Source organism: Cupressus sempervirens, chromosome 3, assembly GCF_028749045.1.
Source record: "Cupressus sempervirens isolate cs-2001-9-10 chromosome 3, ASM2874904v1, whole genome shotgun sequence".
Taxonomy (NCBI): Eukaryota; Viridiplantae; Streptophyta; class Pinopsida; order Cupressales; family Cupressaceae; genus Cupressus; species Cupressus sempervirens.
The window spans coordinates 803,259,838-803,287,121 of NC_143120.1; the positions used below are offsets into that span (position 1 = coordinate 803,259,838).

Sequence of the window (27,284 nt, forward strand, 5' to 3'; positions counted from 1 at the left end):
CCCACCATATTTTGGTCCCCTTGTGCGGCACATTGCGTTGACCTCATGTTGGAGGAAATTGGCAAACTTGAGTTTGTCAAGTCATGTGTGGAAAGGGCAAAAAACATATGTAAATTCATTTATAATCATTCATTTGTCCTTAGCACAATGAGGAAGTACATAGAAGGCAAAGAGTTAGCTCGCCCAGGTATCACGAGGTTTGCCTCGAATTTCATCACCTTGCAGTCCTTGTTGACATCAAGGGATGAATTGAGGAGCATGTTTGTTGGGCGGGAGTGGATTTCCTCTTCCTATGCTACGACCACTGTAGGGATAGATGTGGCGGATTGCATATTTGATGAGGATGGTTTTTGGAAACCCGCTAGAGAAATCCTACAGGTAAATTTATTGCAATTTAACATTTAGTATTTTACTTTTACTTTAAGTTATATTATTTTATATTTAAGTTTTGACTCAAGTTTTTTGTTTTACTTTATATGTAGGTCACTGAGCCCCTTGTAGCTTTGCTACGAACTGCTGATGGGGAGAAGCCCTCTATGGGCTACATTTATGAGGGCATGGATAGGGCCAAAGAGGCCATCAGAGCCCAATATGCAGGAGTGCAGGAGAGGTATGGCCCTATTTGGGACATCATCGATAGGAGATGGCAGAATCAGCTCCATCGACCCATCCATGCAGCAGCTTACTTTCTGAATCCGGCATATCGTTTCCGTCTTGAGTTCAAGGCGGATGCGGAGGTTCTCACTGGCTTATACACAGTGATTCAGAGGTTGAGTAGCGATGAAGATAGCGCTGCTGCGATTGTTGAGCTAGACTAGTTCAACAATAAAGAGGGGCCACTTTTCTCTAGCAGGATGGCCATAAATGCTCAGACAACACTACAGCCAGGTAAAAATTAAATAATATATTCAATGTTCATGAATCTAGATTCTAATCTTAAAGTTGATTATGTAATTTTAGAGTTAACTTGTAATTTGTAAATGAGACTAATTGTTTCTATTTTCAATTTTTCCCTTATTGCAGATAGATGGTGGCAAATGTTTAGGGCCACAACCCCAAAACTTCAAAAAATTGCCATTTGTATTCTGAGTCAGCCAAGCAACGCTTCTGGATGTGAGCGCAGTTGGTCCATGTTCGAGCACATCCATTCGAAGAGGAGAAACAGGTTGACAGTGCAGAAGTTGAATGATATTGTCTTTGTTCATTACAACCTCCGTCTTAGGATCAGACAGATTTTGGGCACTGACTCCTCTCCGATCATTCTAGAGGAGATTGATCCAGAATCAGAGTGGCTCACAGAGGTTGTGGATCCAGTCTTCACTGAGGAAGACCGTGTGTGGGTTGACCAGGTGGATATAGAGGCTAAGGCAGCTAGAGCACGTTCTTCAGGCATCGGTAGACGCACACGTGCACGCACAGGCACAGGCCCTAGCGACGTTCATGAGCCCATCTTACATGTGGGAGATATGGCTCGGCAGTCCTCTAGGACCTACATTAGACGCCTTGCTACTAGGCAGACTGGATACTCAGAGGCTGAGGCTGAGGCTGCAGCCGAGCTTCAGGATGATGTTGAGGATGATGATGATGACTATGAGTCTGAGGCTTGAGCTGGAGCCTTGTTTTTATATTTTGTTTACAGATATTGATACTGAATCATTGATAGACATATGTTTCAAACTTTCATGGATCTTCATCTTAGATTCTTACATACATTTATGATTTGATGTCTTATGGATCATCTTACATACATTCTATGATTTAAATCATTGTGATCATTTGATTTCTATTTACTTCAGCTAGCCTACAATTTACATTTTAGATAACATAGTTACATATGTGATGGATTTTATGTTCCATGTTTATGTATGTTAAGTTTTAACTTCTATTTGATGATGTTATAGTGTGTTTAAGTTATATTCAATAAAGGGTGCATGAAATAAGTTTTAAATTGTTAAAATCTTTAAATTTAAAGGGTTTTTTCAAATTTGCCGATTCATCGCCGATTCATTGCCGATTCACGATTCGATTCGGCCTTGCCGATTCCGATTCTTGTTACTTTGATTCTGATATACTCATGAAATATGATGTAACAATTTCTCCTTTATTCATCTTAACATGAAGGAGTTGTGTTTTGAAGGTAAACAATCTGCTTGCATTATTGATTTCATATGAATTTTGACTAGTCATTAACATCTCATATGTGGTTGTAGATTTTGCTATAAATGGAAGAATATGATCTTTTACAGAATCAATTATAATTTTCACAGCTTTATTGTTGTGTCTTTACCATATTGTTTTAGCTGTCTCACTTTCAAGCATAGTTTTGTTTTCTTCCACATATTGTTCTAATTCAAGTTCTCTAAGAACGATCATGATTCGTATTCTCCAGGCTACGAAGTTTGATGCTCCATCAATTTTGTCTTCTAACTTGACTCTGTTCACCATGTTTGCACTTTTGAATAGTTTTTAAATATTTCAAAGATCTTGGGAGATAATTTCACAATTTGTTTTAAACTCTCTACCAACTAGGCTCTGATATCATGTCAAGGGATATAAGATATGTGAGAGAGTTTTAATTTTAATTTATAAACAAATATATATATATATATATATATATATATATATATATATATATATTTGTAATGTATGTGTTCCTCTGAAATTCCAATCTGTACTTTATATTGCACACTCCTAATAATTTCCAACTTGTGGTGACTGCAGATATAGAAGAGATGATCGCTGGTAAATAGAAGATGCAATAGATAGTAATATTGCCTTGTTATCGATATGCTCTCCACTGAATCGATTCAATATATATATTAAAGGGAATAGTCACATCTATGTAAAGACATGACTCTATATGATATGTAGGGCCATGTCCCTACATAAATATAATTAAACCATAACTAAACTCAACTAATATGACAAGAACATTATACTAGCAAAGGCTCAATCTAAGTCTGGACGATTCTCAAGGCAGGACCGATAATTCTGGGCGCTCATATACAATGTAAACCTGATAGTATTCTAAGCATCCACAATAATATTATTGCAATACTGATTGGTCGATAATATGGATACATTCAATGACACTACTATCATACTATCAATGCTCAATGAATGAGATAAAATAATCATAGCATATAAATATGCAGCTCGATGTAGGCTTGATCATACTACATTAAATAGCTTAATCTAATCTATGATGTCAGTATGTGGAGATCAAAACACACACACACACGTGTGTGTGTGTATGTATAGACATAAACATACATATATGTATGTGTAAACACATTTCACATACTAGCATCGGCTTTACCAGATCCGACTGAAGCCATACTTAAACAATATTTGAGACTTGAGAAGCATCCAAAGAGCTTTGGAGGCACTTAAGGCAGAACACCTCCACTTGTTTCATGATAGAGATTATGTGATTGGGTATGCGGATAGGCTTAGCAGGCTATCTACCTAGTCAGCTATTCAGAGTTGGAGATTGGAGCCATCTTCTAATTCTTGAGTTGTTTGTGATGAACCACTAACAAAGATTGGAGCATTTTATCGCGAGTTTACAATTGCTAGGGCTCATCATTTCTTCTTTGATTCACACCCGAAGGACTTGTTGATTCATCGGTGTGGATCGGCTCTGAGATCATACCATTTGTTTTGGGATGGGTTAGCACCATCTTTTACTGATGGGATCTGGCAGCCTGCTTCTCTTTCCTTTTTTGTTTTTCCTCCTGTTGTTTATGGAGCTCTTCTTGCCTTCTTTTTTCTTCTACCTCTTTTAGTGGAATTCATCTTTCTTTTTCTATCTTGCACTTTTCCCCCCCAAATTTTTGAAGGGTCTTGTTTTCCTTTTGTTTCTTCTCTTTTAGGAGGCATGACCTTTATGCTTCTATTCTTTTCTCCTCTTCCAATTTCCTAATAACTTCTTTCTTGGCCTATATTCAGGCAATGTGGACTCCGTGAAGCTCATTGCTGGTACATAACCAAACCACAGCCTTTGTTGCTTTTGTACAACATACGTTGGTCTCTATTCAAATACTATCAATGGCCAAGCATATTTGGATTCTCTATTGGCAAAGTTTGAGTGGATTGGGAGAATTTCAGTCCATGCCAAAATTTAGAGGAGCAGGTAATGGATGATTATATTCAATTATCTATTTTTGTATCATATGCCAAGAAAATGGCCAAGAAGTTGAAAGCATGCATCGAAGGGGCAAAGAACATATTACAAGAGGCTAGATTTTGGATTGAATTGGTGGGCAGTTCAAACGAAGATTCCTTGATAGCTTGCTTTAAAAAAATTGAACATACAAGACCACTGCCTGAGGGCGAATGATCCTCACATTCTTTCATTCATTATTCTTTGTACCCAAAGGGACCTCAGGCATCCCAAGTTTTCCTATTACAGCATTCTTTAGGAGTAAGTTTTTCAAGTGTCACATCCGAGAGAACCTACATCAAAAGACATCTCATTACTCGCATTTAAGCAGGCTGAACTGCAAGCATGGTTCCTAACACAAAGGAATAGTACAGTTGTCACTAAAGTGATAGTGAGAAGGTGCCGCACAAGTTTTATCTACCATGTTGTATTGGCACTATTTTCACATTAGAGACAAGGTACACATAGCTGACAATGGGGCAAAATGTCGACCCAGCATTAAAGGCAAAGATATGGGATCTGGATGAAGTATAGAGTACAAAGGAAGACTTGCACACCAACCACTTCTTCAAGGATTCAGACTTCACGATTACATTTTCTCTGTCTTCTTTCTTCATTCTTGGGATCTATGATATAAGGTCTTGTTACCTATAAATGTAGCAATTGGGCCATTATTATGATCCACAAAATTGATGATTTTAAGACACGTTAAGCAGTAAATAATATAGTTTCTTGAACTCTTGCATTTCCTTTCCTTAGTATTAGCTTGAATGTGTACTCCCTTAGAGATTTATGTAAGAAGCCAATGTCTATTGGCACAATGTTGATGATGAATGCCAAGAATGGTCTGATATTTAGTTTGACGAACATGCTTTTTTGTCAATAATTGGTATCTCTTTGAGATCGTATTGTCCTTTACCTAAGAATGTTCTAAGTTCTTGATGCTAGTGTAGTTAATGATGTGATATGGGATGAATCTTATTTTGATTTATGCAAAATACTTGATCATGTATGTTAATGGTAGATGTATTACACTATTCTTGGGTTTGCTTTGATGACTCTTTATGATAAATAGATAATATTCTTTTTTCAGCTCTTTCTTAACCCTGATCTATCTTTTCACATTTCTTTGTAATATATTAAAGCTCTTTTTCTCTGAATTCATAGGACCAAACCATCCAACCACCATAGCCATGTGTCCAGCTTAGCTATCCAATATTATCATCACCCAACATCTAGGTGCTTGGAAGGACAAGAATCTAAGTTCCTCTCATCCTTCAAGCCGAGTTATTTGGCAACACTTGACTCATTTCCCTATTGGTCATGCAGAAATGTCATGAGACAATTAAACTATTGCTTTTTTACACTTACTTTTTGTCTAAAACAAAATGAGATCTTTATTATTTCAATTCATAATTCTCATCTAAAACAATGTGTGCTAATGCAATATGAGCTTTTGTCTAAATAAGAAAAACGTGAGGTTTTCTTATTTTTAGTAATACAAAAATGTGTCTAGGGTTTTCCAGAGGCCAACAAGTCTGAAGAATAACTTATTTAGGCACCGAAAATTGAACCCTACTCAATTTCACATTGACTCAATGCCAACTCTGATTCTAGAATGTTTTGTGCTAACAATCAACATACTTTTTCCTAACTCAATAACATAGCATTTCTCATTAACTACAATCAAAGAGGAAGCATTAACCCTTACTTCAACTATACATTTTTATGAATGTTTTATTACAAAGTAATTGGAAAATATTCGCTTGTTATTAACATAGACCGAGAGGCTTATATATACAAAAGAATAAAGCGATGTTTCCTTAGGAAATAATCATAAAGAATAGAAATATTCTATTCTAGCTAAAAAAATGCTGAAGAAAGCTAACAGATAACTACAACTAACTAAATATTAGAAACATTCTAATATTTATAGATGATTACAATAGATAACCATTAGATACTAAACAGAGATAATAGAAACCATCTATTATCATAATACCCTCCGTTAATGGTTAATCTATCCAAAGCACAAAGTTGTCAAAAAGCGCAAAAGGTAGATTTTGTCTGTTCAAGGTGCTCCACATTGTTCGCTATGGGCTGTGAACCAGATTGCTTAGATATAGAGCAGCTAAGCGCATCTGACATTCAACCTTCATGTGCTCAAACTTGTGGCAATAGTTGCATTGAATGTTTTTCTTCCTAGAGCCTTTTGAAGCTGGAGCAGAGGACCTCTGTTGAGAAGACTACTAATGGCACTTTGGATAATGCTCCAAAACTTTGCAGATGAGCATAATGCTCCAAAACAAACTGCAAAAAGTCATTGATTTTTGAGGTGAAAAATCAGTCACAACCCAACATGATTTTTGAGGTAAAAAATCAATCAAAACCCAACATGATTTTTGAGATGAAAAATCAATCAAAACCCAACATGATTTTTGGGGTGAAAAACAATCAAAACCCAACAATACAAAGCTTCATTATTTTAAGGAAAAACAATAAAACCCAACAGATAATTTTGGAGGAAAAAATTATATACCCACAAAGGAATCCCACACAACTTTGCAAATTACAGAATCAAAAAATTTTAATGGAAAATTTATAGAAACTCATTAGAAAAAATGAAAACCCATCAAAATTTATTTATTTTTTTGAGGAAAAAATTTATGAAAACCCACCAAAATTTTTAAGGGAGGCAAAACACAAGACTTTGCATGGTAAAGCATCACATGCAAACAACATGCAAGTACATGCAACCCTCAAAAAGTAGAGACCTTGAAAATTTGAAGGGTGACACAAAAGAGAGCTCGAAAAACCCAGCTAGAATATGTTGTCAGTTTCTAGATTGGTTGGCTCAAAAATTGAGGCACAAAAATCAAGGCACCCAGAAAAATCTGATGACAACCCAGCTGAGCTCTCAAAAAACCCACCAAGAATCTCAAATCAAAACAAATTTCCAAACCCAAAAAATTAGAATTTTGAACAAAAATGACCCTGCTGCAAAAAAAGGCAAAAATGTGCAGAAAAAGTAGGCTGATTTGGACAAAAATGGGTTGCAAAACCGAACCAAAAGTAGGTGGATTCAAATCTCTCAGAACGGAAACCCTAGTAGGATTATACAGAGAGTTGGAAGCAAATATGCATGTAAATAATTTTGAAAATAAAAGGCAGATAATTTCAACCATGAAATTATACTTATTTTCGCAAAAAATTAGAGTGTTGGCTCTAATACCATATTACAAAGTAATTGAAAAATATTTGTTTGTTATTAACATAGAACAAGAGGCTTATATCTACAAAAGAATAAAGCAATGTTTCCTTAGGAAATAATCGTAAATAATAGAAATATTCTATTCTAGCTAAAAGAAAGCTGAAGAAAGCTAACAAATAACTACAACTAACTAAATATTAGAAACATTCTAATATTTATAGATGATTACAATAGATAACCATTCGATACTAAACAAAGATAATAGAAACTATCTATTATCGTAATATGTTTTGTGCCAAGAATCAATGTACTTTTTTCGTAACTCAATAACATAACATTTCTCATTAACTACATTCAAAGAGGAAAGCATTAACCTTTACTTCAACTATACTTTTTTGTTATTTTAATGTTCACAGTGTATCTAGCCAAGGCTACACTCCATCTTGGATTTCATTATCTATTTGTAGATCTCTTGTTTAAAAGGGCTTACTAAAAAACTCTTTCCATCCAAATTTGCCAATTACCCTAGTATGGGCATACACATTAAATCATTTTTATTCCAATGTCATTTATTTGGATTGCCATCCAAGAAAGCAAAATGCAAGAAAGTTAATTCCAATCTATTTGTCCAACCTGATTGAGATTAGATAGTGAAATACTGAACCTATGGTGTATGACAGGTGCCAAGCAGTGGGAACAAGAGCAAGCTCATGTTGATTAAATGTTCCCCATATCTACAAACTATTTAGATTGACTCCATTCATTAGTGTAAGGTATAAATAGTTCCCTCTCATCTCATCTTTAATATGACATTTGATAATAGTCCCAAGCACTACTCTCTCTATTAGTGGGGGTTGTAGAACAACTATGCCATGAGATGATTAAACTATTACTTAACATTCATAGTATTTTGTCTCAAACAAAATGCTATTGTGTTTATTTTTAAATTCATGGTTTTCATCTTGAAAAAAATGGGATAATGTAATTTGAGGTGCTTTTGTCTTAATAAAAATAATATTAAGGATTTTTTATTTTTAGTAATAAGATGTTTAAATTTTTCCAGAGGTCACAAGTCTGCAAAATTTGTAAACCTTTTAGGCACAAAAAAATTGAAGCATGCCCAATCTACACCAACTCCATACAATACTCATGAGAGAGGGGTTCTTGTGAGCAACTACTCATGGCAAGTCAATGAGTTTGACTCAAAAACTATACTGTTGCATCCTGAAATCATCACAAAAGGATACAAATTGTAAACTTCAGCAATTAAAGACCAATCTGTTCAAACTAACAAAACACGCTGCATAGAAAGTCACTCCAAGAAATATATCTGTTTCAAAATATAGAAAGTTTTAAAAATTAGTGATTCTTAGAGTTGTGGTTCATGATTCTCCTCCTACTAGTTGGGTAGAGAGGACAACCTCCAAACCGGCTTGACGGTTCCAACAGCAATCTGACAAGAGGAAGCCCCTTTCCCTTCTTGTCAACTGTTGGAATGGTAATGGCTCTTTATGGTCATTACCTGGTCTTTTTCAAGATGCGATGGGGTGCTCAGATATTTTGGCCATTACTGAGACTCATGAGAGCCCCATGCACCCTCTTCCAAAATATCTTGGTTATCAGTGGTTGTTAGTTTGTAGAGATGAGGTCTGGACTTCTGGTGGGGTTCGTGGGTCTGGGGGTGTGGCTTGTTTGGTATGTTATGATATTTTTAGTTTCACTTCAGTCGTTCACTTTGACACCTTTGCTAGATTTATGTGGGTCTGGATTGGTCGGCGCAAACACCGACAGAGAGATATTTTTATTGTTGTTTGTTATTTTCCATCGACCTCCTCTCCTTATGCCATTCATGACCCAAAGAATGGAGATCCTTTTCGTGACCTTCTGGAGAGCATTTCACAATTTGCAACTTTAGGTGATTATTATTCTTGGAGACTTCAACGCTCAAACCAGGGATCTTCAGACTCCTTTGCATGATCGTGTTTTTGATTCGAACTGCACTTCTGAGTTAGTATGGGACTTCAACACACCTCGGAGGTTGTTCTTGGACCGCTCTCAGGTTATGGTCGTCGCCTCCTACAGCTTTGTGAATCTTCTGGGTTGTTGATTCTGAACAATTTATCCTTCCTTCGTGGATCGGACCTCTTTACCTGCGACCGCACTATGCTGGTGCGAGTGTTGTGGACTATGTCATCTCCTCTCCCTCTTTCATTTCTTCCATTTGCAATTTCACCATTTCGCATCTCCCCTTGGTTGATCGTGCTCTTCTTAGCATTTCTATTTGCGTTTCACCCCACTCGTCGCACTCCTCCTAGCTTTCTCATAGCTCGACTGATATTGTCTCCCTTCCTACTCGCCTTAATTACCTCGAGAGCGATAGTGAGCTCTTCATTTACCACCTTAGGAGACTTTTGACAACCACCAGTTTTAGTGAGTCGCTTACTGCCTCTGACATGTTTGATTCACTTGCCTCTGCCATCTGGGATTCTGCTCTCCTTTCTATTCCTCATCGTTCCCTCCCTCTCTCAGAGCTAAGTGTCAGAATACTTGTCCTATGAATAAATGGTTTGATATTGATTGCAAAGCTTTCCATCACTCTATTCGCGTCACCTTTGAGACTCAGTCTCCTACCTTCACCCATCTACACCTTTCGTACCTCTATTTTCTGCGCCATAAGAAACGTTCTTTTGCCTCTTTTCAGTGCAGAACCATTTGCTCCGTACTTATTGAGAATCCCCAGATCTTTTGGTGTACCCTTTTCCCTCGTTGCTCTCGCCTGTCCTCCACTCTCAACTACCATTCTTTGACCTCCCATATCATTACGCTTTAAGACATTCTTGGGCAGCCACCTCTTCACTCCACTCCACCTGCTTACTGTCATTTGTTCACCTACTCCAATATTATTGAGGCCATCAAATCTCTGAGATGTAGTAGAGTAGCAGATGAAGAGGGTTTCCAGGCAAAACTTTTCAAGCTTGGTGCTTCGGTTCTTGGATCTTACCTTCCTACGCTCTTTAACAGAGTGGTTTGCACTGGGTTTCCTGAGTCCTGGAGGGCTGCCCTCTTTCTCCTACATTGTTTGGTTTATATATTGATGAGTTGGAGGATTTCCTTGTGAAATCTTCTCAACTGGGAGATGGGTGCTATTTGCATCAGGTCTTGATCTCCATTCTCCTTTTTGTTGATGATGTGGTTCTCTTGGCCTCTTCTCTTGATAGCTTACGAAGACTTCTTGATGGTCGGGCTTACTTTTGTGACCGGCAGCAACTAGTGGTCAATTTGTCTAAGACTCGGGTTATGGTTTTCAATTGTTTAAAGACCTCTCATCTTCATTTCTTCTTTCAGGGCCAAGAGCTTAAGATTACTCCCTCTTATATGTATCTTGGTGTGAAGTTCTCGAGGCCGCACTTCAGCTTGAGACCAGCTATTCAATCCAAAGTCTGTAAAGGTATGGGTACCCTAGCATTGCTAGCAAGACAATGCTTCAGGCATCATTTCCAAGATATTTCGTCCAAGTTGTCCCTTTTCAACTCCTTGGTTTGTTCGACAGTTCTCTATGGTTCGATTGTTTGGGGGCCTTCTCTTATTGCTTCTGATTGGGCTTCTATTGAGCAGGTTCAAACATTGATGTTACGACGTATCATAAGATGTCACAGACTCACCCCTCACAGCATTGTCTTATCTGAGTTTGGAGTTCATCCTCTCAAACTTGCCGCTATTTTTGACTTGATCTGGTTTCTTCATCAACTTTGTGGTTTTATTGATTCAAGTATTGACCAGCATAGATACTCTTGTCTAGCATATTGTTCGTCTGTTGAGATTATGCGATCTGACACTTGTACTAGATCTCATTGTTGGTATGCCCAGGCCACCTCTTTGTTGGGTTTGATTGGTATTGATATTGATCATTTTCCTCCTTACCATTTTTCACTTGATGCTCCTGCTCATCTTCTCCCCTCACATCAGGAATTGAATGAGCATGTCAAACAAGATATTTATAGACAGTACATTACCAATACCTGGATGAGTCCCCCGAGAGGTCTGCAACCGAGGATGGCCTTCTATGCTGAGCATTTTCTTGAGATTCAGGATGGTATTATTGTTCGCCCTGCTTATCTCTATCGACGCTAGAATCATGTCTTATGGTTTTCTTTAGGCTCATTCAGAGTCGATTCTCACCACCTCAAGGCCTAGATCGATTACCATAGGGATCGGGCTGATCAAGTTTGTCAGCTATGTACTTTGGCATGGGTTGAGACTGAGATCCACTTCATTTTTTGATGTCCTCTTTACTATGAGATCAGAGGGAGATTTTATTGCCCTTTCAAAGACTGTTCTTCTCTTTCAATGTTCTTCAACTATATTGATTGGCAGTGTCTTGCACTTTATCTTCAGGAGGCCACCCACCTTCGTGAGATTACCCTGCAATCTTTTTTACCTCAGAGGTGTACTTAAGATCAGCTCATTACAGCCTTTTTCTCTCCCTTGTCTCCTCCACGGGGTTTGAAAAGGCCTTCCAGTACTTCTCATTCCAGATCGATTAGACATTGCACCAATCTCTCCAGACATCGACAATCCTACAGTGGCTCTACACGGCATTCTGAGACTATGGACCGTCCACAGGTTTACCCCCTATTACTGATTTCTTTGTTACAAGGAAGGACCCTTAGTTCCTTACCTTGTCTTCTTTCTTCTTCTTTTTTCTTGCTTTTCTTTCTTCTCAGTCACTGTTTGGTGCTTCTACTTGGCTGGCTCTTCTGTTTGTATGCTCAATCCCATAAACCTTATTGGTTTCTCGTGGACATTAATATTATTATCTTATCTTATCTTATCTTATCTTATTTGGATTTTAAGATAATGATTAATAAACAAAATCCCATTGGTTTACACATACAGAAAGAGCTGTAAGAAACAAACCTATAAAGCTAACTTTGAAGGGTAAAACAATTACAGCCGAGTCTATTTATGCTTTTCAAATAGCCATTAAGAACAATGGAGGAATTAAAAAAAAAAAAGAAACCATTACAAATCTGTGTCCAAACTGAGTGATAAAATTTCAAAACAGAGCACACAAACTACAAGATCAATCAAAAAAGTGACACTTCTGCTTACTGTTTCATGGCAGTATTCAGCCGTATTAACTATGTAGCATATCACCCTCTCATCCTTGTCTGAAGTCTGTCCAATAACAACCTCCATTATTATTTATAAGAGAATACATAACTTTCTGCTTTAATTATTATAGATAGAAAGCAATGAGAAAACTTATAGAGTTGACTGCTCAAATAATACCTTTATTTGATCAGTACCAGTGGCAGTGGCAACAATCCCAGTCATTCCCTTAGGTAACTTAGCAGAAAGCTTCCCCGCATATGCTCGAAGTATTCTTTGAAAGACCTGATAAATCCACAAAATGCTCTCTAGTAAATAGATGAAACAGAAACAATGTTCAAAAAATAGGGCAGAGCTGACAAATTTAAATGACCGCTATATTCAAATCTACAAGTTAGTAAAGATCATTGACCCACAACAAAATGCTTTAAGGAAAAATATACAGATAAGGAATATTAAAATTATTTCATTTCAAAGTTCAAACAAAAATTTCAGTGTTGCCAAAAATAAGCTGACGGCAAAGAAAAAGGTGTCTGTTGAAACATGAAAGCTAGATTTTGTAGTCAAAAAAGTTGCGATCCAGCAATGATTTTGTAAATGCTAACTTTATACATGCTGGGTAATTGTGCATATATCCATGAGAAGAGACAATTTTCACTTAAATAACCAGGTCTCTAGTGGAATCCAATTACTAATAGTTCAAAAAAAGATTAGTGTTGTGTGGATCATAGATGTCCTTCTAGCAGAGTTCTCGCCAAGTTCCAAATACTGGCCATGTTTTGTGGCCTCGTGAGTTTTTACAACTTTTACTGGCACCAAAAACTCAGTAGTAGCTTTATAACAGCACTTGAAGGTGAAAAATGGCCCAAATTTATTTCATTTCTCATTTCTTCACTTGTTTTTTGCTGAGGGGGAAAGTAGTCTTCCAAACACTTGCATACTGATTTCTATTGATTTGAAACAGATTTGAGGCAGATTTCAAATGGATTTGAGGTGGTCTTTGAAGAGGATGGCATCACTGATTTGGAGATTTGGGCTATGGAGGAGGGGGGTTTATTGGTTTCACACTGGATGACATTGAATTGAAAGAGTAGTCATTGTGATATTGCTATGAAGATTCAACCGTGTAGATTTTATGGTCAACCTCACTGACCCATGTTTCATGAGTAGTGCTTCACACAAACCCATCTTTCATGAGAATGAATGGAACATTTAGCACACATTGCACCTTGGTGATGTTAGGAAGTGTTTTTTGGTGCCAAGAGAAGCTAGAGGTAGAGCTACATCCAGGATGGAGGACAAGCCAGAGACTGTGTCAGACATATTGAGCGTGGACGCACAACCATGCCTAGTCAAGACTTCTACAACTAGACTCTCTAGTTCTACCTCCCCCTTAGGTTTTACTAGTACTGGGAAAGGAAGATGTAATTGTAATGCTGTATTTACTTTTAGTTTTAAATAAATTTTTTACCTTTTTTGCTTCCAAACATCAACATTCTTCACGAGAATGCGTTTTTGTACCCACTTTGGGTTTAACTATATCTAGACTAAGCTTGTTTCTTTTGTGTTCTCATTTATTGACTCATTGGATGCATCTTCTCATTGAATTTTGCAAAAAAAATGCATTTCTAAATAAATTTAAGCAACTTTTTAAGTTCCCAAGTTTTTTGCCATGTTTTTGCCGAAAATAAGCATAGTTCTTGCCCAATTTTTTCCCCAGCCTTGCCGATTTTTTGGTTTTTTTGAGTTTTTTTAACTATGCTATGAATGATTGGTTGGTTTTATAGAGTCTGCTGATGTTATCTGATTATTGATCTGTGATGGACTTACAAACAAAAGATGACTCCCACATTCAAAATTAATGCATGGGCAACACTAGCAAGTTTCTACTCATCCTAAGAAGTATAGAGGACCCCCAATATCAAGACTATTGTTAAATATCGAACCAGAATTTTATAAATGTAGAATAGATAAATAAATAAAAACAGAACACCAGAGATTGTGGCAGAGATTGTGGCAGGATCCACAGTGACTAAGTTGACTAGAATACAAATGAAATCCTGCCAAAAAATAGCGAACAAAGTGAAAAAAAAAAATTGGGGGATGCATGATTGCTCTTGAACTCTTAGATGCTCCTGCATCGACTTTATGGATGGTAGTTATTTATCCTAAGTGTTTGAGGCAGCCATGATAGGCACATATGAGAAATGCGGTGGTGTACAAAGTATTGGTGGACAGCTATTTTAGCATGCTACATTTCCTATAGTGGTTTTTTTTTCTGATGTGAATAAAACATCCATGGTAGAAATGCACACCAAATGTGATTGTGTACTAAACAGATGATTTGGTGGATAACCCATCTCGGGTGATGTGTTTCATGAACTGCAATCAATGATGGAGTTGTACAAAATGGGCAATGTCAAAAAGTCTTCTAGAATTTTAAGAAAACACAATTTGGAGTTGTACAGCAAAGCTCATCAATCTTGCCCATGTAGTCTCCTACCAATTAGTAAACCTGTTGCTTTGAACACGATATGGAAGTTTGTCAAATTAATTAAAATTCAGAAAAAAAAAATGCAGCAGTTTGATTTGAAATGTCCTTTTTCTATAACTACACTCTTGGCTATTACTGATGAGCTCTCTTTCTTGTCTAATTTAGAAAGGTCACGGGCATGTTGTCAAACACTCATTAGTGATTGAAAACAAGATGTTTATTCCCATATGACTTGATAAAGCATTAAAATAGTTTCATTTACAACAAATAATGGGCAGTTAAAAATACAGTGCTCTAGAATTCATCAAAAAAGAAATAGAACAAAACCCCAAAAACACATAAAGATTTGTGCCATGCAAGCATTCACCATAAATAGCAATTTTTATCTTCTTGCCCACGGGTTGATTTGTTGGAGTGGTTTTGTTGAGCAGCTAATGTGTAACACAAAGTTACATGAACCCTAATATGGATACGGTACTGGATAAGGATACAACCATATTCTAAGACTACCAATTTGAAAACAGCTTGATACCAAATTCATATAAAAGTCATACACTCATATTCAACACAACTTTCTAAGTTATTAGAGGATATTTTCATTAGTTCAAAAGCAATATAGACACAAAAACCTAGAAACTGCCATCATACAAGGAGCTGCCCCCCTAAGACACAGAGGAAGATTGAGGTTTCATAGTAATCTCTTTAACTCATACAAAATATAATATTATGTTGATGGATCAATGCAGAACATGCGTTGCCAACTATCTAGTAGAATCTGAAAGTGCAATAAAATATGCCAGGATCCAAAGTGACATAGTTGAATAGAATATAAATGAAATCCTGCCCAAAAAAGACATGAAAGTGAGAAAAAAAATTAGATGCAAAATTCTTCTTAAACCTTAGGATGCTCTTGCATCAACATCATTGATCATAGTTATTTATCCTAAGAATTTGAGACAGCCATGATACACATATGGAAAATGTGGTGGTGTACTAAGTACTGGTGTCAAACTACCTTAGCACACTATGTTTCCCATAGCGGTTATTTATCCATTGTGAATATAACAGCCATGGTGGATAAACCATCTCAGGGTAACGTGTTTCATGAACTGCAATCACTGATGGAAATGTAAAAAATGGGCTTGTCAAGAGAGTCTTGCAGAATTTTAAGCAAACACAATTTGAAGTTGTAAAGTCAAACTCATCAACCTTTGCCATGTTGTCTCCTACCAAATACTAAACTTATTGCCTTGAACAGAATATGGAACTCTGTCAAACTAATTGAAATAAGAAAAGAAAAATAAGAAGTTTGGTTTGAAATCTATTGTCTGTAACTACACTCTTGGCTGTTAGTGATAAGCTTTCTTTCTTATCTAATTTAGAAAGGTCGCAGGCATCTTGTCAAACACTCATTAGTGACTGAAAACAAGACATCTGTTCCCATATGACTTTATAAATACATTAAAATAGTTTCATGTGACATAACAACAAATAATGTGCAGATAAAAATAGTATGTTCCAGATTCCATCAGAATAGAAATGTAATATGGCCATGCAATCTGCTAAAGGAAAAAGAAGCTAATGTATAGCACCATTTTGTTAAATATGGTTCACCTTGAATAAATTAAACAAAGTTTGGTTCTTCGTTAGTGCACTGCACCGTTTTAAACTTCTCTTTATCATCAAAAAAACCTGCAATTTTCATATAAAAAAGTCAAAGAAAATATAAATATAAACAAAAATGGAGAATGAGTCTCAACAAAGAAGGTATATTTTGTAATATAAAAGCCTTTCAAAAGACTTACCAGTAAGAAGCTATTGATAGCATATGTAGAATTCTACTTGGGTTTCAACCTAATGTTACTCTTTCAAAAGTGCATATCCCAGCCTATAAAACAGCCATGATCTATCCCGTAACATATAAAGAAAAGCATTCAATTAAAAGCTACATTCTTTCACTTATTCTATATCCTTACAATGTATAATTTCGAAGCCTACTCAGATTTTACAAGTATCATGAGTCAACTGTAGTGATTACATAAACTTTAATCAATACAATTGGGAGATGACCCACTCTATTGCATGGCAATTTCATAGAATGACAATTCACAATAGATGAAAAGCATGCACAGTCGCACTACACATATTGTAACACAGATAACACAAATAGAAAAACTGGCATTTCATTCATCACATGAAAAGTGCAATTCAAAACACTATAAAATGATCATTTACAATATACACAAACATCGCATGGTATATTATCTATTGACATCATATCCAAGGGCAATGCACAATGCATGCAAGAGTCAAAGCCTAAAAGAAATAGATGCAAAGCTGCCAAAACAATAGGAAGAAAACTTGCAACTCCAGTACTAAATCTCATATAATATATCATAATAATCCTTTTATGATGCAAGATTATACATTCTTAGAATGCTATCGACATGTGCAATTATTTTACTCCACATAACTAAAAAAATTCCAAAACTATTTTAAGGGGATTAAACAAACAAATTTTATATAAGTCTATTATGCAATACCCCTGACCTAATGATGCAGTAATGCTGAGAGTCCACTTAAGGATTATCCACCCAAGCAACCAAACAACTCAATGAACAGCAAGAAAAATATCTCTATTTCATCACAGTGACAACAGCATTACAATTTGATGTAATAGGCTTCCAACATGCTAGGATTTGGTTGCTTATTTACAATGGATAAATCACATAATATATAAAATATTACGATATTTTGGCATGCCCAATTTAGTTCTATTTACTATCTTGCTTAAAGATCATTATGATTGTATATATATATATCTCAGTTGACCACAAGGTGACACAATGTTCTGTGACTTACAAAATGTGTAACTGCACCTTTTGGGATGAATGCAATGATGATGGATCAATGGATTTTGGTGTGATCCACGCTATTAGGTCTACTACGACCAAATTTACATTGTAGTGCATTCCTTTGTCATCACAAGCTTCAAGAACTTTGTGCAAACTCCAGAAATAAATCTGCTCGTTTGTTGTGCCTAGTGAATTTAAGAAATTAAACAATGCCACTGTGGCGAGCAAAATATAATAAGATTTGAATAAATCATTAGAGGATCCAAGATGAACAAATATTAATTGAAAGGCAAAATATAGAGTTGCAATATAATGTAGTGTAACCATTAGTGAATGTCAAATACGAAAAAAAGCCTGCAAGTGAAAAAGAGATTGCTCTTACACCTACTAATGCTGTTGCATCAAACACTTATAGCTAATTGAAAAGTGAGTCCCTCACTTTCTGAGGGCTATTGGTAAACCAAGGTGATTTTAGACTTTGAAATACAAGATGACCTCTCTTTAGGAAGGCCTTTCCATTTTATTAAAAATACATCATATTGCCTATACCTGATGCTTCTCCAAATAATACTATCCGAAATTTTCCCATATGTTTCCTTTTGTTGTGTTGATATCTAATTTTGCCATTATAGTTTTATGCCACTATCTTTCCCTCGATATTTCATGCACAATGCTTATTGTTATGTTTCGATAGTATTGGTTATTTGGCTATGTTTGTAGGTTTTGGTTAGTTCAAACTAAAAGTGTCATAGTTCGAAGACTCAGACTCAAAGAGTACTTGGCCAGGCCAAAATTTCCAACTCGAAAAATACTAGACAAAAACTCAGCAACGTAGAAAATACTAAGGACTAAAGTCACTTAAAGAAAGATATTTGTTATTTGTTGAATTCAATTACATAATGTATTATAATAATAAAAAGATATCTTGATAAATAAAATGTGGAGTTTTATTTTCCAAAACAAGCAAAAAGTGCATTTTAACCAGCATATTTCTTGTGCCAGCATTTTTACCCATGCTCTTTTATGCCTATAAAAATGCGAGAGTTAAAATTGCAAAAACTTGCCCGCCAAAAAAATAGAGGACTTGGCAACTTGGAAATGCAAAGTTTGCAAACCACGATAAGTGTTATTTGATCTTCTTTTGCAATCATTTCATGTGTGAATAAAAATATATTTTAAGAATGTATCTAGCATGCATTGTGATAGTTTATTAATTCAAGTTCCTATAGAATCAGATAGATCAGTAAGCATTCAGTGTCATTAACTCAAAAGAAATTGGATCAGATTTGATAAATTCAGGCCCTTATGTCCCAATAAAGCCGATAAGAGGTGACAAGATGATCAGGCCAGTGAGATCAGAAGATCAGTACGGATCATCAAGCAAAGTGAAAAGACAGAAGATTGCAGGTAGCACTTGAGGAAAATACTGAGAAGGGGAGAGGGGTTTAGTGTTTTAGAATTTTTAACACATGAAACCACATAAAAGAGAGATAGAATAGTGAGTGGTAATATCAACAAGGAGAACACCAAATTTCATATGGAAAACCCTTTTGGGTAAGAAAACCTTGACAAATCAATAGTTTTCACTAAATAAATGGGCACCAACCCTCCACGAAGCACCAAGTTCATTTTTCAGTGTTCACACAAAAACCAAAATGCACTGAAGCCTGAACCATTCTTGAACACTTGTTTGTAGCACATTGATAAAATTACATACCAAAAAGAGGAGATCAACTAACAGAAAAAAAGAATGTTTGAAAAGCTTAATACTCTACATACATGCTAGAACCATAAAAACTCACAAAGGGAGGGATCGCTGAAGTTTATATTAATCCATTCAGAATTCAAAAAGAAAACAGTTCTTTAATGCTGACACTACACAGCCATTGTCAGGAGTAAGCTACCCCTCTCACTGTAAACGGAAGAATCTGAAACCACTCAAAAGGATAAATAAATTAATGAGCCCCAATAATCAAATTCTGAAGTTGTCAGAGTATATAGACATATGTAGATTCCATACTCCAATAACAAATTCTGAAGCTATCAGAGTATAGAGACACCTGCACTCGTCATACACCAAGAATCATAACACATCCAACCAAAGTATTAGATACTCCACGTACTTTGATTTTCCACAAATTGGTATAACAATGAAATTAACCAATTTCAACAAATGAATCAATATAACAATGACTTTTACCAGTGTTAACTCTATCCATCACAATACCATCAATTACTAAATTTAACAATAATGCACGAGAACACGGTAATAATGTTTTACATGGAAACCCAAATGGGTGAAAACCACCACAAATCAATGTTTTTTGGTATAATTCTTCTTTTAGAACTCATTAGTAGGCACTAACCTACTAAAGGCACCAACTCCTAAGTTCATGAGCACGGACTGGAAGAAACAACTTCCACAATTTGTAGGCACCAACCTACAAGAGGCACCAAACCCTAAGCAAAGCACCAACTTCAATTCAATCTAAAATTCTACCTTGACAATGTTTCTATCACAACTAATGATGGATTCTATTTCTCTCCGAATCTGATCATATCTCCTTCTCAATCGGCTATTATTATGGTAACAATTATTCCATAAAATAATCAGTCTCTTTATCAAATTCATTATAATTTTGTGATAGAATGATCACAAATCTGTTATATTATTCTTATTGTGAACCAGGTACGTCTATATAATGGTTGTCTTCAAAGCACATAGCCCACAGTAATTTTCTTCGATCAATCTGATCACTACTCGACTCTAAATCTGCAATAATTTCTTTCAACAAGTCAGATATTTTATTGTCACTTACAGCCTTCTTATGACTGGGTGCATATATGTATGATATTCATATTCAAAAAGCATTTATATACAGCCACACATACTTGCGCATCTCTTCTTTCAAACCTGAAAAAATGTCTTCATTCACAACCTTTCAAGAATCTAGTATAGAGATTAATCGTTTTCCAAGAAAATATAAACAGTTGTGTGTGTGTGTGTACTCCATTCTCCACACCACACTTCTTCATATTCCTCTTGATCTCCTCAACCTGGTGTAAACTCTCCTTATATCTGAAGTAAAATTCAGAATTGTACATTCCTCGTGTTTCTCATATCTGACCAATCTTCCTCTTATATCTTCTTATCTTCAAAAGACATTTCCCTTTACCAGGCAGTCACAACTTTTCAACCAAAACAAAGCAATTTACTTTTTATCTTAACCGATTGAACCCCTTGGTTATGGATATTAATTATTATTCAAACTTCTATTAGTAATTAACTTGCATCTTTCTTATAGTCACATCCTCTTTTAATACTTCCTCTTTTTAAACAAACACAATATACTTCAATCGCATCCTTTAAATAATTGATGCCTTGTATTTATTTATTTTTTCATGACTCATTTGGATATACTTTGTTAGGCACTCACATTAAGCCTTTGTTGCATTCATATCCTTTGTGTTTTCTGACTTGTCAGAATAAAGCAAAAAAATTATCTTACATGATTTGTGTAATTGCAACTCTTTATCATATTGAGTTTGACTTTTGGTTTTCCTTTGACAAGTTATGTGGCACCTCTTCATCTTTGTGTGCCCTTTTGTCTGCTCTATTTTCTTAATCACTGCTTATTACATGTAATTTTATACCTTTTACATATACCTTATGTATGAGACAGAAAACACTTTGAATAAGACAAATTAAAGTGGTGTCTTTTTCATAGTTGTCTTTTTCCTTGCCTTTCTACTTAAGTCTTACTCATACCAACGTTGCTTTCTGCTACTTTAATTTGTTTTTGTTTGTTGCTAAATTTGTCCATCCATAAGCACTATCTTTCATAATTGTTTGCTTTAGTAGTTATAAAAGTCAGTTTTCTACTGTTATACATTTCTTAAACATTATCGCTGCCATGAGAGAATGTAGTCACTATTTTTGGCGAGATGTTTCTTAAAACTAATTGCCATCATAAAAGTCATAATATATTTTGAAGTCAGCCCAAAATAACAAGTTTAAATCTTGATAACGATGATTCCATTAGTGACTAGTAATTCCTTTATAATGAGAGCCATAGAAAGAATGAGCCAGGATCACTTTAACAAAATCGTGGGCTAAGTTCTTTCTTCTTTCTTTCTTAGTCTGCAAGGCTTTTTCACTTTTGCCAGAATCTCATCCACCTTTTTTAACATCAGTACTACCCTCAATGTTTTGGGCAGTGACACATCAAATCTCCTCGTGAAACATATGGCAAAGGTATAAAGTTGGGAAGCCCAGGAATTACTTTAATGATATTTCTCTTCCAAAAAGAAAAACCATCAAGTTTTAGAATTAAAAGAATCAGTAAGTTCACTTAATTAAATAATTTGAGCAATTGTTAATTCTCTTAAACTTAAGCCAGAAATCCCATGCAACTACCAATAATCAAGCATGAAATGAGGAAGTCATTAACAATATTCTTGAATAATATAGCTCTATTTTGTCATGTGAGAGATCATAATCACCTGTGTGCTGCTTGACAGAATATTAGTTTGACTGCCCTCCTCTGCCTCCCATGTCTCCTCCTATTAGAAGAATCAAGATGTTTAGATTGAAGTGCTTATATAAAAGGAAAAATGCAAACTCATCTAAAGATGAATATAAATCTTTGCACTATGTTTGAGAAGTATTTTCTTCAAAAGCAACCAACCTGGACAAGTTTTTCGAGATTCTCCATCAGAGTTTTCTCCTCCAATTCAACATAAATGATTAAGTGCGGTTCAAAGCAAGATGATATGATTCCACGAAAATTGAACTGCATATTAAGGATATATGCAAAGCTGTTACTACATACTCCGACTTGAACATTCAGCATTGAGTGACATTAAGGAGAACCAAAAAAATAATACAGAAAACTGACTTCAATTATTTTGCTACTTGCCCCAAATCCAGCAGCAGGTAATTCATTGGCTGTTTCAATCCCCTATGTCATCCAACTCAAACCAAATTAGTAACTCTCTCCTGAGAGATACATTCAAACACAAAACAACAATCTAAAATTAGCCATTCATCATACTCGATTACGTTCTGTTTCAGTCCCAGCTTGAGCTGCACGCTGCTTCTCATACTTCTTCCTAATTTCTGCTGCATTTTTCTTGTCACTTTCCAAACCATCTTCCAAATCTTCTGTGTCACTTTCACCATCCTTACCAAGAGCAGGAGCCCCTCCAAACCTTTCTGCTAACTCTTCTTCAAATTCTAGCGTTCTTTGCAATGCCTATAATAGCATTATGTTCAGGTCCAAATGTTATTCAAATAAGGGTAAAGGGAGATTTTAAATAAATAAATGATCTAAGTTGTAAAGGAAGCCATAAGCTTAAGAATAAATCCCAGCCCCATTGAAAGATTTTGGTATCAATTTAAAATCTTTGATCCTTAAAATAACTTCAGAAAATGTACAATCCACAAACAATTTAAATCTGGTGCTTCAAATATTAATTTTAAATCTGGAAATAGGTAAAAAAATCCTCCGGACAAAAAATGGCAAGACAATACCCTTACTATTTCTAAATCCCAAAACCATAATAAAAGGTGACCGTACATTTTCATACAAAGAATCACACATTGAACTAACAGATTTGGGGGGATTTTACTCTAATCATTTAACTTTGTTCCAGACTATCCAGACTTATGCTCAACTATCAACTCAGCTTGAACAAAAAGCAATAATATTAACCTTGGCAAAAACTAGGACACCTCAGCTTTTAAAAATATTAAATAAACTAGAAATTGGCTAAAAATTAAGATCCTTATATTTGATGAATATAAAGACATCAAAACAAAATGGAATAACATGAACTAAATGTGGCCTGAAACAACCCATTTTTATCAGTTTATATACAAATTTAAAAGACCATTCAGTATGGATAGCTCACAATAAACAATTTTGTCCTATGTTAAAAGATGTTGCTTGCTGTCCATCTAACATACTAGATACAATTGCATTTCAACAAACAAGGAAAAAGGAGAATCTTCAGAAAAACTGTTGATCAAACCCATCCTGTCAAACAAATCGCTTTTCCAAAAAAAAAATAGGTCACAAAAAATGTCTTTAGGAAATTGCATCCATATAAGTATCCATTAAAGGAAGGTTCAAAAGCCTCCATCAAATATGTACCCCCTTTCATTGGTATATGGCCCATACACAGAAGCCATATGAAAGAAGACAAGTTTGGCATTTGGCATATGATTGTAGCTTACATGGATTTTTGGTTAAAAAATCTTCAAGAAAACTTCCATATGAATTTAGATAAACAAAAACCCACCTTAAGACAGTACAATTACTATACTCCATTCAACAATTCAAACTCATTAGAATGAATTTACAAATAATACCATAAATAGAAAAATAAAATAAAATAAAATGGATATGACCTCTGTCAAAGCTAAACCAAAGCTAAACCCTCTGATGCAACTGTTGATATGTGAACTTGGAGGAAAAAAAACTTTGTACGATCAGAAATAAAACAAGTTTAATTATACAGATTTTGCAGTCAATCACATTCATGGGCAAATGAGCTTAGAAGTCTCTCAATCCTAGCACCCACAAAAACATCCCCACCCTACACCTTAATAAAATTTAAAGGTTGTACATTAATAGGGGAAAAAAACTATGACCAACTATTGGTCATAGATTGAACATAACTATATTTAAAAATGTATGCTGTTATATTTATTTGGAACTCTTCTTTGTTGAGATGAACAACTTATATGTTATTATATGGCACTAGAATCTTATGTACAGGAAAAATCTACAGAACATTACCTGCAACAAAGTTCCAACATCTGGCTTCTCTTTCATGCCATCAAGAATGTCACTCAGTTGTGACCTAAATCAACACAAATACAAGAAGTTACATTGGAAACTACTTACCAATTCAAGCAATTTTCACAAGAAGCATGATGGAAAAACAAATATCATGCTTTACGTTTAATTCTACATCATACAAAATGAAAAACTATACTTAAGGTGCATTTCTACCCTATCAGATAACGGGAAAAAATATCTAGTAGTATATCTAGTTTCCTGACTTAATTCTGATTGGCTGCACTTGCTCCTGTAGCTTCTGTTAGGGTTACATGACAGTTACTTGTCTGTGAAAGGGAAAAGAAAAGGCATGCATCTCCAACTACTAAAGGGGAAAAGCACATTATAGTTAAGCCAGTCAGGCTCTGCAAAGATGTATGCCTGATCAAACTACATTTTAGATAGTTAGCAATATGTAAACAATACTTGGTCGATTTCAAAACAAATTGGATCGGTTGAAACTACACAGACAAGAAATGTGTCACAATGCTATTATGTATCCCAAAACATATTTGGAACCCTGTGAGATACAACCAACAAAAACAAACATTATTTGATAGAAAATCTGACTTTGCATGCTAAGATCCCATAGAATCAACTACTAAATCAATAGATATTAGAAACACATGGTCATGTGAAGCTGTTTGGTGTGCCTCTAAAAAAGGTCTCAAGAACATTAAATTTGCTTCGGATGTGATTTCCAAGCTCATTAAACCTTTAACACTAAGCACGCTAACAACTTTCAAAAGGGTGTTGGAAAAATCCTAGTGCTAAATTTTTAAATTATTAGAACCATAAATAAAACTAGAAATCTCCTCTACCATAATCTTAGCTGAAACAAGCATGCTGCTATGAGAAGTTAGAGCCTTGTCCCATATACTGAACTCTGATAGGTACTATAGATACTGGAACATCACTTCTTGGCAAATTGGCATATGTCGTAGATAGATTACTTTACTTCAAAATGGTTGCTGCTAAAGAGTAAAGTTGGTACCATGGTAGAATGGAGTGGCTTTAGAAATGAAGAATCAAAGCATTGTACTTGATTGAAGAAACTTTTCCTATTAGAAAACAGTGCAAATGATGGTAGAAATTGAGGTATGGAAACAAACCTAAGAAGAAAATGATATTTTATATTTGTTTAGCAAGTTACCAAAAGTATCATCCCCTATTACCCGATACTTTTGTCATATCAAAAAAGTGTCAATTCCTCGAAAGAACATACGGAGCGTCTCTATATGTCAGAAGGCTTTTAGATGATGCTTCCTAGCATCTCTATACAGTTTTTAGATACATCATAAAAACATTGGCTATTTTGTCATGTCCACTTTCTCCATAATCTATGTTTTGTCCAAAATGTCCATTCTTATCATCAAGAATCCTCCTAGTCCAAATTTGCATATAGTTTCGTTCCCTTCATTCCCCATGCATCTACTTCAAAATTCCAAAAACTTCTAATTACAAAGGTATGGTGAATTTTGTAAGTTGGTGTAAGCCATTGATATAGCTAAGTTTCACTTGCTGATATGACTTTCCTCCCAAGTCCACTTTCTTCTATACTTTACTCAATTTTCAAACTTCCCCATTCAGACATGCCTCACGATAATCGCTCACTTGCATTGCCCTATTCCTAACGAACTAGTAGATTTGTCCAATCAAATATACCTCCCCACCAAGCTCCAATCCTACACAAGCCTTCGTTAAGGAATCAGGCTTCCTCTCGCTAGCACACCTCCCTTTCAAACACTAATCCCTAACTAGTGGTTTGAGTGGCAAGGTATCCTCAAAACCATTAGTCCAACCACTCTAACCTACCGTCTAATATGTGAATGCACCATCATGCTTATTCTCAACATATGTCTTCAACTACACCCTATCAACAAAAACAATATTTACTTGTAGATCACTCCACATTGTATTTTCCTTCGCAAGAGATAAGTACCACCCCTAAAGTGGTAGTTCTTTAAGGCATTAATGCTATGAATGTTACAATTTTCAAGCATCTTCCTCCATTCCTCCCTAAAACCTTTTTGTGCAAGAGGGCAAGAAATTTTAAGCATGACTCGAAGGGAAATGATGCTAGTAGATACAGACACTCACTAATGCATATCAATCAAGATATATTGATATTTGATCCCCTTCCTTGAGATATAGAATAAAAATAAATAAATAAAAACAAATTACATTAACTCAGAATCTACAAATCCGATGTATGCTTTAAAAATTGAAACCATTGTACACATTGACTAACATGGTAAAAGATTACATATCAACATTTATGCAATACATGGAAATACTATCGAACAAGGAATGTGTCTCAGGCTAGAAAATACTTAGCAGTACTTCAAAAGAGATATTCACAGGAAATATTAAAGAAGAGCAGCAATATTAATATTGATAATTATAGGGTGTCAATAACCTCATATTACTGGAATGAGACTTCTAACCATGTGCAGGCAACTAAGATAGTTGCCAACAAAAATATTAGTCACTCATCGCAAACGCCATCTCCCTCCACCTCAGCAAATATGTTGACCGGACACCTTTGATTGAAGGGATGGGATTGATTAAGCATATGGTTCCCATCCACTCACCCACAATG

General features: G+C 35.4%; 3 protein-coding genes across 8 annotated transcripts in view; 2 read left to right on the forward strand and 1 right to left on the reverse strand.

Annotated features, from left to right (window-relative positions):
• Positions 1 to 27,284, reverse strand: part of HIT1 (Membrane trafficking VPS53 family protein) — a 262,895-nt gene that overhangs the window by 65,306 nt on the left and 170,305 nt on the right. For 4 of the 6 annotated variants that reach the window (XM_089821981.1, XM_089821982.1, XM_089821983.1 and 1 more), the window contains exons 11-18: positions 24,641 to 24,704; positions 22,892 to 23,092; positions 22,736 to 22,798; positions 22,526 to 22,630; positions 22,341 to 22,400; positions 16,597 to 16,674; positions 12,669 to 12,773; positions 12,489 to 12,554 (exon numbers count right to left, since the gene is read on the reverse strand). In XM_089821981.1, coding sequence (XP_089678107.1) covers positions 12,489 to 12,554; positions 12,669 to 12,773; positions 16,597 to 16,674; positions 22,341 to 22,400; positions 22,526 to 22,630; positions 22,736 to 22,798; positions 22,892 to 23,092; positions 24,641 to 24,704 — 742 coding nt within the window. The remainder of the gene's footprint in view (positions 1 to 12,488; positions 12,555 to 12,668; positions 12,774 to 16,596; positions 16,675 to 22,340; positions 22,401 to 22,525; positions 22,631 to 22,735; positions 22,799 to 22,891; positions 23,093 to 24,640; positions 24,705 to 27,284) is intronic. The other 2 variants (XM_089821985.1, XM_089821986.1) reach the window with 1 other exon arrangement.
• On the forward strand, positions 31 to 818 carry LOC149569236 (uncharacterized). The gene is made up of 2 exons (XM_089821988.1): positions 31 to 378; positions 483 to 818. Exons 1-2 carry the CDS (start codon positions 46 to 48, stop codon positions 816 to 818), a joined length of 669 nt encoding a protein of 222 aa, XP_089678114.1. The 5' UTR covers positions 31 to 45.
• Positions 750 to 1,784, forward strand: LOC149569237 (uncharacterized). Its single transcript, XM_089821989.1, has 2 exons — positions 750 to 888; positions 1,024 to 1,784. The coding sequence occupies exons 1-2, from the start codon at positions 855 to 857 to the stop codon at positions 1,605 to 1,607; spliced, it is 618 nt and encodes a 205-aa protein (XP_089678115.1). The 5' UTR covers positions 750 to 854; the 3' UTR covers positions 1,608 to 1,784.